Consider the following 16,566-nt stretch of genomic DNA (forward strand, 5'->3'; position numbering starts at 1 on the left):
GGATGGATGCCAGGATGTGGAGGCTCAAATGTTGGAAATCGAGTCTATTGATGGAGGTGTTACATCCAGGCTCCCATGTATTTCCATGAGAGAAATTATGAATGAATTGTTCCATATTAACTTGGAACTCAACTGTACCCAATGGCCATGTTGGTTACATTCCATTTAGATAAGTTCAACGTTTTAACCAAATTTCTACTTGTTACCCAAGCAGCAAGAAAACTTTTGACCAGTTGGCGCGTGCTTTTCTTTGGGCTTTCTACGCTTGCCTTTTCAATGCGTGCTTTCATAAAGCTGCCTTTTGTTGTACTTGCAAGCAATACTTTAGATCCGTCGCAGAGCATCATAACATCACTGGCCGTTCATTGGCCATTGACTTGACGCCAGCGTGAAACGCTTGCATCAAGCCTGAATGGAACACTGAATGCAAGGCTACCCCCATGTAACTTCGTTATTTGAATCCAGCGTGCGGCGTGCTTGCACGCTTTCCAATTAAACCAGATGAAAACTTGCCGACTTCCAATGCAAGCTTGCCGCAAGCGGTTTGCAAGTTGTCTCTGCTACTAGGGTATCTACTGAGTTTATGTAATAATAATAATAATAATAATAATAATAATAATAATAATAATAATAATAATAATAATAATAATAATAATAATAATAATAATGAAAACATTTTGCATGTATTCTGCTTGTCTGCTGTTTCTTCGTGTGATGTAGGGAGCTTTTGTACGTTTGTATTCATCGATAAAGTGGTAGAGTTGTTTTCGATCTGTTCATCTTGTTGACGTCTTCAATTTCTTTATGTGTTATTGTTGCGTATGGGTAGTGTAGCGGGTAGTAGTGGTCGATGCTTGTGCACGTTTGTGCTGATTGGTTGAAATGAAATTGTCACGTGGTACAACGTCACAGGATCACATTGCATCTGATTTCATTGACCCCGGTCATATAAAATGACACAAGGCCACGTGACCTCTATCATTGACTGATCATAATATGATGTCTCAGGGTCATATAACCTCTTAATTTTGGAAATCCTAACTTCTTTTCTAGTATAACTAAACTAACTAACTAACTCTGTGGCCTACGGAACCCGAAGGTTCAACGCCACGTTCACAAAAGCTCTCCACTACTATTCTTAGCCAACTGGATCCAGTTTCTACTTTGTATTACTATTTTCGCTGGATCCATCTTAACTCGATCCATCTTACAACTGGATCTACAACTAGATCCATCTTAATATTGTCCTCCTATCTGCGCCTATGTCTTGCTAATGGTCATTTTCCTGTTGGTCTTCCAGTTAAAACTGAAAACGTTCCTGCTTTCTTCCATCCTGGCTGCATGCCTGCCCACCTCAGCCTCCTAGACTTGATGACCCTAACAATGTTTGGTAAATCGTATGAATTATTCTCGTTATGAAGTTTCCGCCATTCCCCATTCCTGTTTCTCCTGGGTTCGAATATTCGTCTCAGGATCTTGCTCTCAAGTATTTTCAGTCTATGTTCTTCCTTCAGAGTAAGCTACTATGTTTCGCAACCATACAGAATAACAGGCATAATTATAGTTTTATATATTTTTAACTTCAAATTCCTCGACAGAATTCACGACGGCCAGAGATTTTGAACTGAATAATAACATGAATTCCCTGCTTTTATCGACATTTAATTTCTTCGTGAATATAGTTTTCATCTGTTAATATTGATCCTAAATATTTGAAAGTATCCACTTTATTCGATATTTTAATGCATCCATAATTTGTCGTATTACGATCCCGACTAACTTCCATGTATTTAGTTTTCTCTTTTAAACCCATGTCCCAGCAAGCGTTTAATAAGACCTCTGCATTTCTTTCAATTGTTCTCCTATCATCCCCTATTAAATTTACATCATCAGCATATGCCATAGCCTGGTGAATACCGTTCAACTCTAGATTATGGTTGATATCTTTGATTTACCTTATAGCGTATTCCAGAACAAAGTTGAATAATAATGGCGACAACGCACCTCCTTGTTTCAGGCCATTCTCGACGTGAAAGCTCGTGGACTAAAATTTTTCTGAGTAAAACAACTGAATGTATTATCTTCTGGCCTTGCAAACGGTATAAACAAATATGTGATACATCAATCCTGCAGAAGGATAGAAATGATTTCTTTGAAAGAAATAATGTTACTGTACATACTGAATATAATTTCGTTTCTTGAAAGCAAACTCAGTGATTAATAAACATAATATCATTTCAGATGCATGAATATTGAAACACAATCATAAAAATTACTAAAAAAATATTTTGTAAATGCAAAAGGTTTATTTTATTTTTGAGATTGGATAATGGTTAGTCTTTTATTTTTATTTTATTTTATTTTATTTTATTTTATTTTATTTTATTTTATTTTATTTTATTTTTATTTTTATTTATTTATTTTTTTTTGAAATTGAAACCGTATAATTTGTCCATGAAGCTAGATAAGTTTAACAGTTTACGGTGAAACTTTTAAATATAGGTGTAACATGACATAAAGTTTTAGTATTCATCGTGGCATCATGGTTACACAATAAAAACATTCTTTCCCATGTATTCACGCTGAACCTAGTTTTTGTGGCAAAACTTATTTTGGGGAATGAATCCCTTTTAATCTTTTTAATATGAATATATATGCCATGAAACATTGCAGAAGTTTGATTAGAGAATGTGACATGACAAGAATTCTAAGTCAAGCCATAAAATTTCAAACACGTTTCAAGAGACAATAACAATGAGTACATTTTCATTTCTGAATGTTTAATTCCTATCTACAATTTGAGCACATGAGATGACCAAAGGTCCTTGTATCTTCTCTGTTCGGATTCATTTACTGTTCAGCGCTTGTCCTTCACAGAATATGGAAGATTGAGAGAGAGAGATGATTCACCTATGTACAGAGAACTGTTAATGCTTTTTTTTTTTTTGGTCCTACTGCTGCAGCGTTGATATGTATAAAGTAATGAAAACATAAATAAATATTAGGTTTTGGATTATTATAAAGGGATATGGGCTTACCAGAATATTTTTACTGGTTTTCATTTTCTTGCTCCGTCGTTGGTCTGCTTCTCTTGTTTCGTCGTCTTAGTACTGTCATAATAAAACTCTTGATCTGTGTATAGTTCAGCAACAGTTATCATATATCATTTTGTTTATATTTCCAAAGAAAATCTTTTGCTTTAAAACTTACTCATGAGAATTAACACTGATACATATTATTTTATTAATCCTTCAATGTGCAAAACAAAAGGAACAATACTTAAGCTTTTTTCAAAACCTACTAGGTTTACCTCTTCATGGTTTAAGGGAGCTCTTTGGTGTGGCTAAGTGGTTTTGTATGGAAGACCCGGGTCCGATTCCCGGCAAGAGCTTAAGTGGTTCGGATTCCAAGTTAATCAATAGGTCCACGTCTCATATAGCCTCGCTCCTGAAAGAGATGTTAAACTCAAAATCAACTCAACTCAACTCTTTATTGTTTAAAAAAATACTTTTTATTGTTTATCTGTAACACGTTTTACTGTGAATGATTGACTGCCTGAATAGGCATCAGAAAGTACCATACAGTTAAACTAATCAAGGGCAACACTTCCAGTACAGCCAATTCTATGTATTCATGTGGGAACATGTGTATTAAAGGATTTAAACTTAATCAAATCTATAGATTGTTATATGTTTCATATATGGATTGATATGTGTTTCTTTCTGTTATACGCTAATACAAATATTGTAGAACAATTTATATACGGATAATATGCTCGTTCGTTGTGAATGTTTATAATATACTTTCGTGTTTAATATTTAGTGTAAATATCATGCAATTAACTTGTTATTCTTGTGTATTACGATGCTTAACCTTGTAAACAGATAAAGATTAAATCATAGAGAGACAGTTTTATCTCACATATATGTTCTGTTTTCTCTTTGTAGTCCCACCGAAAGCTCCCGTTATATACGATGTCTCCGGGAGAGCATTAAACAACACCGTTGGGCCCCACAACGAAGGAGATGACGTTATTCTTACGTGTAAAGTAGAAGGCGGTAAGTATTTTATTTCGTACATATTATATATATGTGTGTGTGTATATGTACACTACTGTGTTCAATTATCTTTTTGAGAATACCGCTATGATATATGTACGTACATTGTAGACTTCAAAATAGATACTATATTTTTGCAAGCCTGTCATGGGTTTTCGTGTTACTATTACATGTCACGCTACATACATACACACACACACACACACACACACATATATATATATATATATATATATATATATATATATATATATATATATATATATATATGCGGTAATAGTATATCTATCTAAACAAGGTTTACGAACCGTGAGAACAATGGTCTTAGCTAGTTTTTTTTTTTTTTTTTTGTAAGTTTTCACTCCTTTTAATAAATTGGCATTGAGGTGATCGATTTTTAGGATGGTTACTCGAAAAATTTACTGGAAATTAAGTGACTCTTATGTTTTCCATTTCACTGTGTTTGCATGACGACATTAACTGAATCAGAAACATTTTTCATAGCTACGCTACTGTACTTATCTAAAAATAGCTATATAATATCTATTAACTAATCGCCATGTTTGGTATATTCTTCAATGGAGTTTTTTTTTTTTTTCAAAAGAACTAATATGTAGCGCTATTTTGTATCTTCAAACTTTATATGGAGCGTTCAGAGTACTAGGAAGTAATGTCCATTTACCAAACTTCTGAAGAAAAAGAGACAAAGTTATACTGTACGTGTGGAAAAAATGATGGAAAAAATAAGTTATACATGAAAAAAATAACACTGTTTTGTTACATTATACAACAGTTATTTATAACCTTTGGATATGAATCTTTTCAGCTCTGAAAGGAGCTTCAAATAGAGATTTTGAAAAGGAAATATGTTCAAAAGTATCAAAAGTGGACTTGATTTACTTGTGTACTGAACGCGATATTTAATACTAATAATTGTTAATTCAACATCCTGCATAAGTAAACAGCTAAGATCTGATATGTGATCATCTCTAATGGTTTATGAAGATTTCCCCCACAGAGAAGGGGGCATTTCAATAGCTGTGGAGTGAATGTAGTGCTGGGGAGCATTTCCTTGCTGCTCCGGAGAGGATTTTCTTTTCCCAGGGACAACCCCTGAATTTATCACTGATTAAAATAGCAACGTAGTCATCAACAGCACACTCTCTACTGTATACGTGTACCAACATGAACTTAGTCCCACAGTTCGCAATATTTCTTTTTAAAAGGTCCGAAATCTTAAATGTTCCTCGACCAAAGCTCAATATAGTTTCAGCCTTTAATTTCTTATAAAGTATTACATTCTGAAATGTTGTAATGGTAATTATTCACAGCCTATAATCTGCGCTCTAAAATATTGTATAGTTTAGTTTCGCTACTAACATGTCTCATGATTGCGCTGTCCAAAATCTAACTATCTCTTTACCGCTTCTACTAGCATTCATTTTTCCTTATACCAGTGGTTCTTAAAGTGAAGTTATTGGAAATCTGAAAGCCCGCTGGCCAATTTAAGGAATCCCAACATAACTTCAAATATGCGTGTATGAAGTAATGTAAATGGATTGGTGCATTAACATCCGTAGTTGTGCAAAATGTACTTATCCGCCGTTCCTCTAGCACAATGGCGTACATGATGCAGACTTTCTGGGATTTAACATTTTCTTGAGTAAGATATTATGCAGAAATAAACATTTACTATGTAAAAAAGTAGATACAAACACCTAGAATATTATGAACCTGGAAACTTGAATCCTTCACCCACCCCCGTGACCAAAGTTTTATACGCTCAAGTATGATTATCAAATGCTTTATTCTCTTTTTTTTTTTTAAAAAAAAAAAGTTTAACGTCTCACGATTATGTACTGAGTTTAAGAGAGACGATGATGATGAGATGAGTGATAATGGTGTAATGAGAAAAGTGCGAAGAAACGGGAGAATTCCGAGAAAATTCACACACAGAGTGTTTTTCGACCACTTTGCGCGAGCTAGTATCGAACTAAGGAATCCACACGCTAGAGGTGAGCGCTCTTGCACTAAGCCACCACGGTCACTGTTTTCTCTATTAATTCCCGCTCTTCTTTGAAAGTGCTGCGAACGCCATTACCCCTCATGTCCTTCTCTATACCTATTTTACAGGAAAGAAACGCTGATTCTCAATGAAACGAGGGTCGAATGAAAGATAATTCTCTTCATCACTGAGGGTCGAAAGCTGACGATTGAGTTGGAACATAGACGCTTTACTAAGTATGCCAAAACAGCTGTAATAATAATAGTAAAGTTCATTTCATCTAAATTATTTCCAGTATGCAGAACGCAAATTTTATAACAACGTATTTGCAAATTTAATTGTCCATTGTAAGGATCCGCACAATCAGGTTTCAAACATTGATAGTAGTAGGAGAGTTTGAGAAGCACTGCCTTATATAGCCTCAACCAATCAAATTTCCCTTACAGCTCTTGGTCTTATTAATACATAGAACCTTAGTAATTTCTCTATTGTTAAAGTCAAGCAGTGCGGCTTATTTATTTATTTTTTCTTTAATTTTAGTACATTAATCCTTTACTTCACAAGATAACTCTTACCGTTAGACGAAATCGACTTTTTTATATATAATCTTGTTTCTTACAATAGACAGCTAGAGTGATTATCATTGTCAAATTCATTAATAGAATCAATCCATTAACATCTTCACAGAAACGGTGATCTTAAGGTTGCTACATATACAGGGTGTTTCAAAACCACACCGACAACGTTTGGGATGTGATTCCTGACACCAAGATAAGACAAAAGTATTGACCAATCTGGGTGCACAAATGCTTCCTTTCAAAGTTATAGGCTGCCGAAAACATTTTAAAAAATGAACTTTAAAGGTCCATAGCTCCAAAACTATGGGACCTACCGTAGTCAAATCAGGAACTAGTATGTGTGCTATCCAAAAATACACGTTTCAGAATCCAAACGTAATCACGCAACAATTTTTTATAGAGGATGTTTGACTACGGGCATTTCATTAGAAGTACTCATCAACTACCTCTATAAAAATTGTTGCGGAAGTACCGCATGATTGTGAAACTTGAATATTTGAATAGGGCACATACAAGTTCCTAAGTGAAGACTTGAGCCGCGTAAGGTAGGTCCCACAGTTTTGGAACTAGGGATCTTTAAATTCCATTTTTTCATGTTTTCGGCAGGGTATAACTCCGAAAGGAAGCATTTGTCCACCGAGGTTTGTCTATACTTTTTGTCTTATCGTGGTGTCAGGAATCACTTCCCAAACGTTGTCGGTGTTGTTTTGAAACACCCTATATATCCTGTTCAAAATCTATAACATTCCCTAGTTCCTACGCAAACAGTACAGTAGTAAAGAAACTTTCTTTGCCTATAATTGATTAGCAAAACTTTTACCATTTGACTCGATTGACATTTGTGTCTCTGTGTGTTTGTTCCACGATTACTCTAGTAAAACTTATCCGTTTTTGATGAAACATGGTATGTGCCTTCCTTGCACTTGCTGAAATAACCCTATTTGGGTTGCAATCCATCAAGTATAACGGAGATAACAGGGGGGAAATCTTATCAAGTTGGCAAGTTCAACCATGTACATAAGGGACAATTGTCCATCATAAATTACGTAAAAATTATTTGATTATCACAAAGCTTTGGCGTAATATGTATGTCGTACATTGTCTTTGAAGCTCGCAATCAGGCTCATGCCTGAAGGGAGTTTAAATCAGTAAAAAAATAAACTAGTGGATTTACACCCCAAGCCTCCAAATTTCTTTTAGGAATCCACAGTGCATTTAAAGTACATTCGATTTTGATATAAAGTATATTTTCTTTGACTTTTCTCTGTAATTTCTAGTTTTTGGGGTGACAATCAATCAACAGTGAGTAAATTCTGCCCCATCATATGGGATTATATCTTCCTTTCCCGATTAAAAAAATATATATTCCACGATCATTTCCTCTATAACTGTTCGATTTTGGTGTAATATGTCAAACATTTTTTTAATCATTCACTCTGGATGGTGCTGAAATCTGTAAATAAATAATTATCATCCCCTCGGTTTTCTAAACTTCTGTAATAACTTATACAAAGCTCATAATATTGTGTATATTAGCTCTTTTCCGCAATCCTCTGTGCTTAGGATTAAAATTAGTGAAGAATGAGCGCTGAATTTATCCCCCTAATGTGGTTTGATTACTCTCCCCTCCGTTTCATAAATATGATCCAAGGTATCTTTCGTAAAAGATTAGGTTTTCATGGTGTAAGAAATATACAGTTTGGGCCTTAACAATCATTTCCACTACTTACATTTAAAATCAGTTGAGAACATAAGAGTGAACCCCCTTACCCAAGTTTAAGAAAATAAATACGCTTTATAATAACTTTCCTTAATAGGTCTATTATTCGATTTTAACACAATATGATGTGCATAATGCAACAGTTGAAAATTGAGATTGGAGTGCAAAAAATAAACAAATGTTCATAGAAAGTTACCTACGTTGTTGGATCATTCAAGATAGAACCCTCTTGCATCCATACACCGTTGCACACTGCCTAGCAACGCATGGAAAGATTGCTAGAATTGTTTTTTTCTTCTTCTTTTGTAATGCTGTTTCCTTGTTCCCTTGTTATGGCCTTCTTGATTGTTCAAACATCATTGAAGTAGAAATTTTATGTATGGTTTTCAGTTTAGGAAATAAAAGCAAACATATGGAGCGAGATCTGGTGAATAGATAGGGTGTGACAACACAGATCCTTTATAGAAAAAAATATGCAGAATCAAAGCCTTGTGACTAGGGCATTGTCATAAAGCAAACATCAATTGCCACCATCATATACTCGAACCTTACATGCGCTATTCTTTCCATCAAACGCTTTCTTGTTCACATTTAACTCTTCAACAAAAATTTGAAGCGTACCATCTCGGTCTTCAGCAGTGATTCTACACACTTTCTCAACCAATTCCGGTATTCTTACTGCCCTTTCTGCACCCGAATGATCGTTGTGTTTAATTGACTCTCGTTCTTTACTGAAACTCATGTAGTATTTAAACACACATGCACGAAATAAACAACTGTCCCCACATATTTACTGCAATATTTAAGATGTTTCAGTAGCAGTTTTACCCAGACACTCAAAAACTTGATAATGACTTTTTTTATTCCATGTTGAAATCATGACTGACCTTCACGACAAGTACCCACATGCGGCAATATCGCTCAAAATCAAGAAGCTCTGCATCGATTCTTGTTGACATATCCTTCACTTGTTCGCATTAAAGAACGCTTACACTGTGTCATCATCAACGGAGAGAAAAAAATCAGTTTCGATATTAAATTGCCGCACTATGTATGTGTTTATTGAGATTATTTTACATAATTCTTACGCTTGCAGTTGAAGTCGATCAAATATTTTACCTTCCTCTCCGTTACAAAGATTGAAGTAAAACTTCTATAATACATTAAGAACACAATTTTCTCGAAATTCGTCTAACTTTTTTCTGAGAATTTCCAATCGTCTCAATTTGTTTGCAGTTGAAATGGGCTAATAATAAGGGAGTGCATTCTCTCCAATTTTATATTACATATTTTCATAAATATTAATAATCACACTAAGATTTTTATAGAACATTGTGTGTGTTTATACAGAGATTTATGGACTTCTATAGTTTAGGATTCAATTTAGTGAGAGGTAGGATCGCTCGCTTCAACAACGTACAAGATTAATAAAAGAACATCGAATCGCAAGATCCTGTTTACTGTCTCTAGTATAGTTTATTCGATAGTATCCTTCTTTCTCGCGGTCGCAGTTTCGATCCTTGATTGAGAAATTGTATAGTCTAAACAGTGTTTCGCATCTCATCTTAAGAAGTACTTACTGTTTGATATAGCTTTATTATTGTGAAATAAACTGTCACAGCTCAATCGATGCCAATTCTGTATTATGTACTTGAAAAAAAATATTATAGAATTATTCTCGAATAAATGTTTTGCTCTGTGTTATAATGAACCTTATCAAATACGTACGTAGCTATAGCTATTTCCGTATTAGGTTTGTTTGTATAACAGGAACTGACTCAATTCAATTATTACCTGAATATATATACACATGAATGATTTACATCTGAATGTCAAATAAGTTTCCGCAATAATACATCGGCATGTAGGTGTGTTATTTACATTCTGTAACGACAGAACGATTACGTACGTGCATATATATATATATATATATATAAAGCGTTTGATAACAGAATTTAATATGAATTTGTCGCCGTAGTCATCACATGTCTTAATGCTTATGTAACACCATTCATGTTAAAAACCAGAAAATAGTTTTAACGTTACGTATATGAATGGGTTCGTTGTAAATGTTTGCGTTTTCGGGAGGAGGGGGTGAAATTTATGTAACGGAATGATTCAAATGGAACAAGGTGATTTGAAAGCTTTGTATCACTCTTCGGAAGCTGATTCATTTCTCAAGTAGAATAGAATAAAAGAAAGATAAATATAAACTGGTGGAAACTGGCATTGTTTGAAAACTGTTGTCTGCCTAAAGTAGATCGTGGGTCAAAGTTAATGTCGTGTGGTCTAAGCTAATGAAACGAAAGCTGTGAAGCGACGTTGCCATATAGTAAATGCGTGTGACTAAGCAGATACTACAGCGCGAGTAGGTGAGCAGGTAGCAGATAGACTAAGGTGGATGTATACAAAGAGATGACAACACCACAGGCTTATCATTTGCTAACTGTGTTTAAAGGGAACTTTCAGTGCCGCCTTCAAACGCCATCAACTTTGTAAGTTTGTTCTTACTGTTCTGGTATTACTGATACACGAAAGATTCAAGAAGTTCGATTTTTGACATGTGAATCAACGGTGATGTTATTTTAGGCTTTCTAGTCTGGTGTTCAAGTCATTCTCAGTCAAGTGGCTTCTAGTTGCCTCAGAATACTGGGTCAATACTGAAGAAGTTTTGTCTTCAACGGATGTAAAATTCGGTATCACACTTACTAATGGCTCGCGCTCTGCAATCACCGATGGAAGGAAGAAAGAATGAAATTCTCAATCATATTAATGGTGTCTGTATATAATATGTAAGAAGTTGATACGTATTGGAGCTCCAACGAGCCCCTTTATATGAGCGCCCATATGCTTATAAATGCTAAACAATTAGCGTTCTCGCTTTGTAATCAAGGGTTTGAGCTTCGAAGACTGATACAAGTCATCCTAACTAAGGTTTTTCGACATTTGTTTATTTTATCTCGGTCCTAATACGCTAATGTTCAGGCCCTACTTTTAATACACAGGTGCTAACTGTATGGTTTCATTGTTAACCGTATCAAATGTAAAAAGGGTTTAACAACTGATCTTATTTTGACTGCGCATCTTTTTCAAAGGAAGGGTTTAGATTATTTACGAAGTACAGCTGTCAAAGGATTAAGATTCGAAGTAGGAATTAGCTTTCTGGGTCTTCGGCGTCTAATGATAGCCCGTCACGTATGAGCCGATCACATTGACAGGGAAATTGGGGAGGAAGAGGGGAATGGGAAAGAAAAAAGCTGGAAAGGACCATCCCGGCATTTACACAAGGTAAACGGAGGAAAAACCTTTTTCACGATGTCAGGTTTTTCTTCTTTGCCTTCACCTTACCTTTCTTCTTCGCCGACTGCTGCGTTCCAGTCACCCTTGTCCTGACCATCAACTTTCATCAATACTTCTATTTGCTCATAGATTTCTTCTACTTCCTCATGTGTGTAGCTTGATGTAGGCATATATACTTGGATTATCGTCACGTTCCTCGGTTCGGTTGCTATTTTCAACATTACTATCCTTTTATTGTACGTATCTTCAGCTGCCTATAGCTTCCTGTCCTATCCTCTTATTCAAGACAAAACCGACTCCTGCTGTACCGTATACAGCTCCTGAAGAAGCTGTTACACCTTTCCGAGCAAAAGTCCTAACTGGGAATCGAATCTTTAACTGCTGCGAGAGAGTTAGCGACTACGCTACATGAAGAGGAGGGACCTACAGCTGTCAAAGGATATTAAGGCAATAGAAAAGCAAAGGACTGGTTCGTTTCTTTCCCATGAGGTTCAAACGAGAATAAAAAGACATATGGAATTATAGGGTGAATGAATGAATTATAAAATTGTTTTTCACCAAGAAACTTATATGGGATAAGACTCACTATTTGAGTTGCATGACAACTTATGTTTGTATCTAGTATTACCCACGAGACAATGCATCTGGCAATTCTCGTCTCCTTTAAAACAAGAATCCAGAGAAGGCAAGCTATTTAATGATTCTAATAAGCAACACTAATTCACCCAAACCTTATATCTTAAACACTCTTCTAGTATTACGAGATTAAAAGTATAAAGAAAATATAAATTGATAAAGTGATTCTACAAACACAATGAAAATACTTTTTCAACGTTTAAAGATATGCAAGTCATTTTACACAACGTATTCGAAAATAAATTTAGTTCAATTTTAGTTGTGTCGTACTCTTTGTGGACCTCTCTTGGCGCGGAAGGATTCTGGTAAGTTTTAAATGAAGGTAACAAGAAAATCAAGGCATAAATTTTAAATGCAGGTAACAAGAAAATCAAGACATTAATTTTAAATGAAGGTAACAAGAAAATCAAGGCATTAATATTAAATAAAGGTAACAATAAAATCAAGACATTAATTTTAAATAAAGATAACAATAAAATCAAGGCATAAATTTTAAATGAAGGGAACAATAAAATCAATTCATAAAATTTAAATGAAAGAACAAGAAAATCAAGGCATAAATTTCAAATGAAGGTAACAAGAAAATAAATTCATAAATTTTGTACATAAACTAACAAAACGAGACGAGAAACATTTTTTTTCGAGATTTCAAACGAGATGTGTACAAAAATTTACGAGAACTTTATTTTTTTGTCTCGTCTCGTCTCGTGATGAACAAAACTAGCAGCAAACAAGGCGGGTAAAGCAAAAATTTTTGAAATAGCAATTACTGTAATATATTAGGGCTTTAAAACTTTAACCCTCCTGACCTGTATATATACATAGAGTTGGAGAATCAATTCAACCAAGGTTTAAAGAAAATTTGCGGTCATCTTTTAAACGTTAATCTGTTTTATGGCTCCCTCTTAAGACTTTATAAAAGAAACATCAGGTTAAGAACATTGCTCTGTTAAAAGTGAAAGAGAAAGGGATAATGAAAGAAAGATTTAAAAAAAAAACAGAAAAAAATAAGACAAAATACAAGAAGAAAAGAGGTGGTTAGCGTTAGGAGATAATTTCCTGCAGAAACTAAATGAAGTGCAGAAATTATTAATGAATTTCCTAAACAGATCACACGCCGGAAAGGAAAGAAGGACGTTAAAAAAAAATGGAAACCCGAAGCAGAAGAAGTTTTTATTTTTTAAAAAATATTTTTTCTTTCTTAGTGTTTCGTTTAAAATTTCATGCATTTTAGAAGGAACTAAAACAGGAGCAAACGAAGGAAGGAAGGAAGGAATAATAATAGAGAAAAGGAAAGGAACAGCAGTGTAATGAAAGAAAGGTAATACTACGATGACTCTGTATGTGTGTGTATGCGGGGAGCGGGGGGGGGGAGGGGGAAGATCGTATCCTTAAGCGAAAGGTAAAGTTTTCATAACTTTATTTTAGATTTTAGATCCGCTTTCCTTATTTATTAAAAAACAAAAAGCAGAGCAAGAAGTTTAAGTACCTATTCTAGAATATTTATTTGTTTACTATAAAGAACAGAGATTGCGGTTTAAAAAGACTTAGAGCTTCCTCGTGTCTAAAGTGTTAGCATACGATCCTTTGGCGTAGGGGCGAATCCAGGGGTAGGCGATCGGGGCGATTATCCCCACCCCAGAAGAGGAAACTTTCTTATTTTATATATACAAATAAAACCCATCCCAAAGTTTGGAGCCCTTAAAAGTAGCAATATGACAACCCACCTGTCGGTCCTGAATTCCAGAAGTCGGTCCTGAATTCGCCCGTGCTTTGGCGTGGGAAACCCGGATTTGATTCCTGGTGGGAGCTCATTTGGTTCTGATTCCACGTTAAACTGTAGGTCTATGTCTCATATAGCCTCGCTGCTGAAAGGAAGGCTAAACTATACAAAATCAAATTAAAATTAAAATGCCTTATTTATTACTCTTGCGTAAAAATTGTCTAAAAACGAAAAATATACGAATTGATAACTCTTATTCAGCTGAACAAAATGAGATGGGTAGTTTTCGAGAAAAATCCAGAAAAGACTTTATTTTGTAAACACACAAATTGATATAGTACAATAACTACAAGCCTATTAGTGTGAAACTGTTATTGAAGCAAAATCTAAGAAAAGCTTTTCAACACAACACTAGAGTGATCGCAGTGAGTCGTGAAGTCTGACCTAGATTTATCAATTTTACCCCCACAATAGAGCGCAAGGGTGAGTCCCAGCCGTCAATCCCTATCCATGAATTTCTGCCAGTGTTGTCTGTCACGCTATACGGAGAACATCAATTAAGGTTGCAGTGTTGTCGGATTGCCGCTAAATTTCGTTTTGTTGGTATTATTGTATTATAGTTTTGCTATTATTATTACTATCGTTTAATTCGAATAATTGTTAGTGTTCGTGCTCCAGTTCTTTCTTTTTTCTTTTTTTCTTTTTCTTTTCTTTTCTTTTCTTTTTTTTTTTTTTTTTTTTTTGTCGTTTGTTTGCTATGTCCTCTAAGTTTGGCAACATTGCTGGTGCACTTCTGTTGCTTTACTTTTTCTTAAGTGTGCGTTCGAAAGGCAGCTTTACGAACCATACTAAATTCTTGCGATGCACCACACATAAGGAAAAGCAGTCTATGATTCGTGTAGAGTCCTATGGCTTCACGGGCACAAGTCGTCGCGGTCAGTCATAGCTCTTCAACTTTAATTGCTGAATAACAATAATGTTATTCATAGATAGGACATACAATGAACAGCCAAAATATGAAAATATTATAAACACCCGCTACTTTTTCAACGAAATTATTCGGTTCATATAGGCTATAAGAAGCACGAGGCAAAGCAGAACCGCTCGCCAGATGGTGACAGAGATACTGCTCGATCAGTAAAGTGTGGTGTTGATTTTACAGTATGTATTATAGTAGGTGCTTGAAGTGTAAAAATCTGAGGAAATTGTATGTTCACTGAAAATGTTTTTCACAGTTGCAACGAGAGAGAAAGCAACCAGCGTTAAAAGTACGCTTATTAGAAAAATCTTCTGAAGTGGATATATCCTTTCGCTTCGAGCAGTACTTATAGTAAACATTTAGGTTTATCAGGTATTTTACACTATCAGGTTGAATAGAGTGATTCATTAAAAGTACATATTATATTATTCCTCTATTTTTTGTGATGAAATTAGCTACTGAAGTCAGTGTCGGTACTTACAGCAATATTAGGTAGCTATTACTTTCATTCTATTCGTTGAAACAAAGGATGAGTTTGTCCGTTTTATTTTTTTTTCTCAGTGATATCTATCTAAACCATAAACAAGTGGCCCCGCGTAGCGTAGTCTCTAACACTCTCGTCTTTGGTGTGAGCGGTCCCTGGTTCGATTTCTGGTTGGGACACTCTGTCGAAAAAGTGTAAAAGCTTTTCCAGAGCATCCACCCTTAGTGAGGGTTTCCTCATTCATACCAGTCAAGTGCCAGATTAGTTCCTAACATAGAGATCCCAGGACGCCCCTGCATTTCCTTTCCTTGGATATTGTGATTGTCTAGGGACGTCATCCCTCATACGTAACAGTCTAACGTGGCTATCGACGCCTAAAATCCAGAAATCTAATTCCTAATCCTAATTCTAAATATTAATGTAACCCGATACTGCTTAACTTCAATGATCTTGCTGGAGCCAAGAGACCAATATACAGTAGTGTGATTTCAGGTTTTGCCAGGGGAAGATTGTCCAGTTACATAAGAGTTTCATTTTTATAAAATAGTATATTAGTATATAATTTATTAAAATGGATATTTCTGAAACTCAGGGAGAGTAATTGCCTCCCTTGTCGCCCAAATGACGTTCCTGCATGTTTAGCTAGGACTTTTGTGGTTCTAATATTTCCCAAATTTGTCTGAACGTGTCTAGCCAAATTACACAGTTTCGATAGTTTTCGAAATAAAATCTACTACATCAACGTCATCTGTTAAAACAAGGGTGAAAAATAGTGGATTAAAGATAACCCGTTACAGTGGCGAATCTAGGAGGTCACGGGGCCAGCCAAAAGCCAGGCTATGATATGTATATCATGGGTTCAACGGCGCCGAGTTTCCAAAATTTATGCAGGTACATATCAATGGCGAGACGTGTTATATCTTTTCAGGGAAGTCTCGATATTTTCGGATTGATTTTCTTTCAGTTAAAATATTCTATGAAAACTGTCATAAAGGGCTGGGTTGTGATGAAGTAAAATTTACCGGTACTATAAGGATAAGTTGGGCTGCCTTAGGTTAGTCGGTAAGACGATTGACATAAACA

The 16,566-nt window shown here is 35.2% G+C and overlaps 1 protein-coding gene across 2 annotated transcripts in view; it reads left to right on the top strand.

Moving 5' to 3' along the window:
• The window catches only part of LOC145664099 (neural cell adhesion molecule 2-like), a 791,671-nt gene that overhangs the window by 373,179 nt on the left and 401,926 nt on the right, over nt 1–16,566 (top strand). For both annotated transcript variants that reach the window (XM_081730447.1, XM_081730448.1), the window contains exon 3: nt 3,948–4,058. In XM_081730447.1, the coding sequence (XP_081586573.1) occupies nt 3,948–4,058 (111 nt within the window). The remainder of the gene's footprint in view (nt 1–3,947; nt 4,059–16,566) is intronic.

The sequence above is a fragment of the Thermobia domestica genome, chromosome 11, assembly GCF_964235325.1.
Source record: "Thermobia domestica chromosome 11, izTheDome1.hap1.1, whole genome shotgun sequence".
Taxonomy (NCBI): domain Eukaryota; kingdom Metazoa; phylum Arthropoda; class Insecta; order Zygentoma; family Lepismatidae; genus Thermobia; species Thermobia domestica.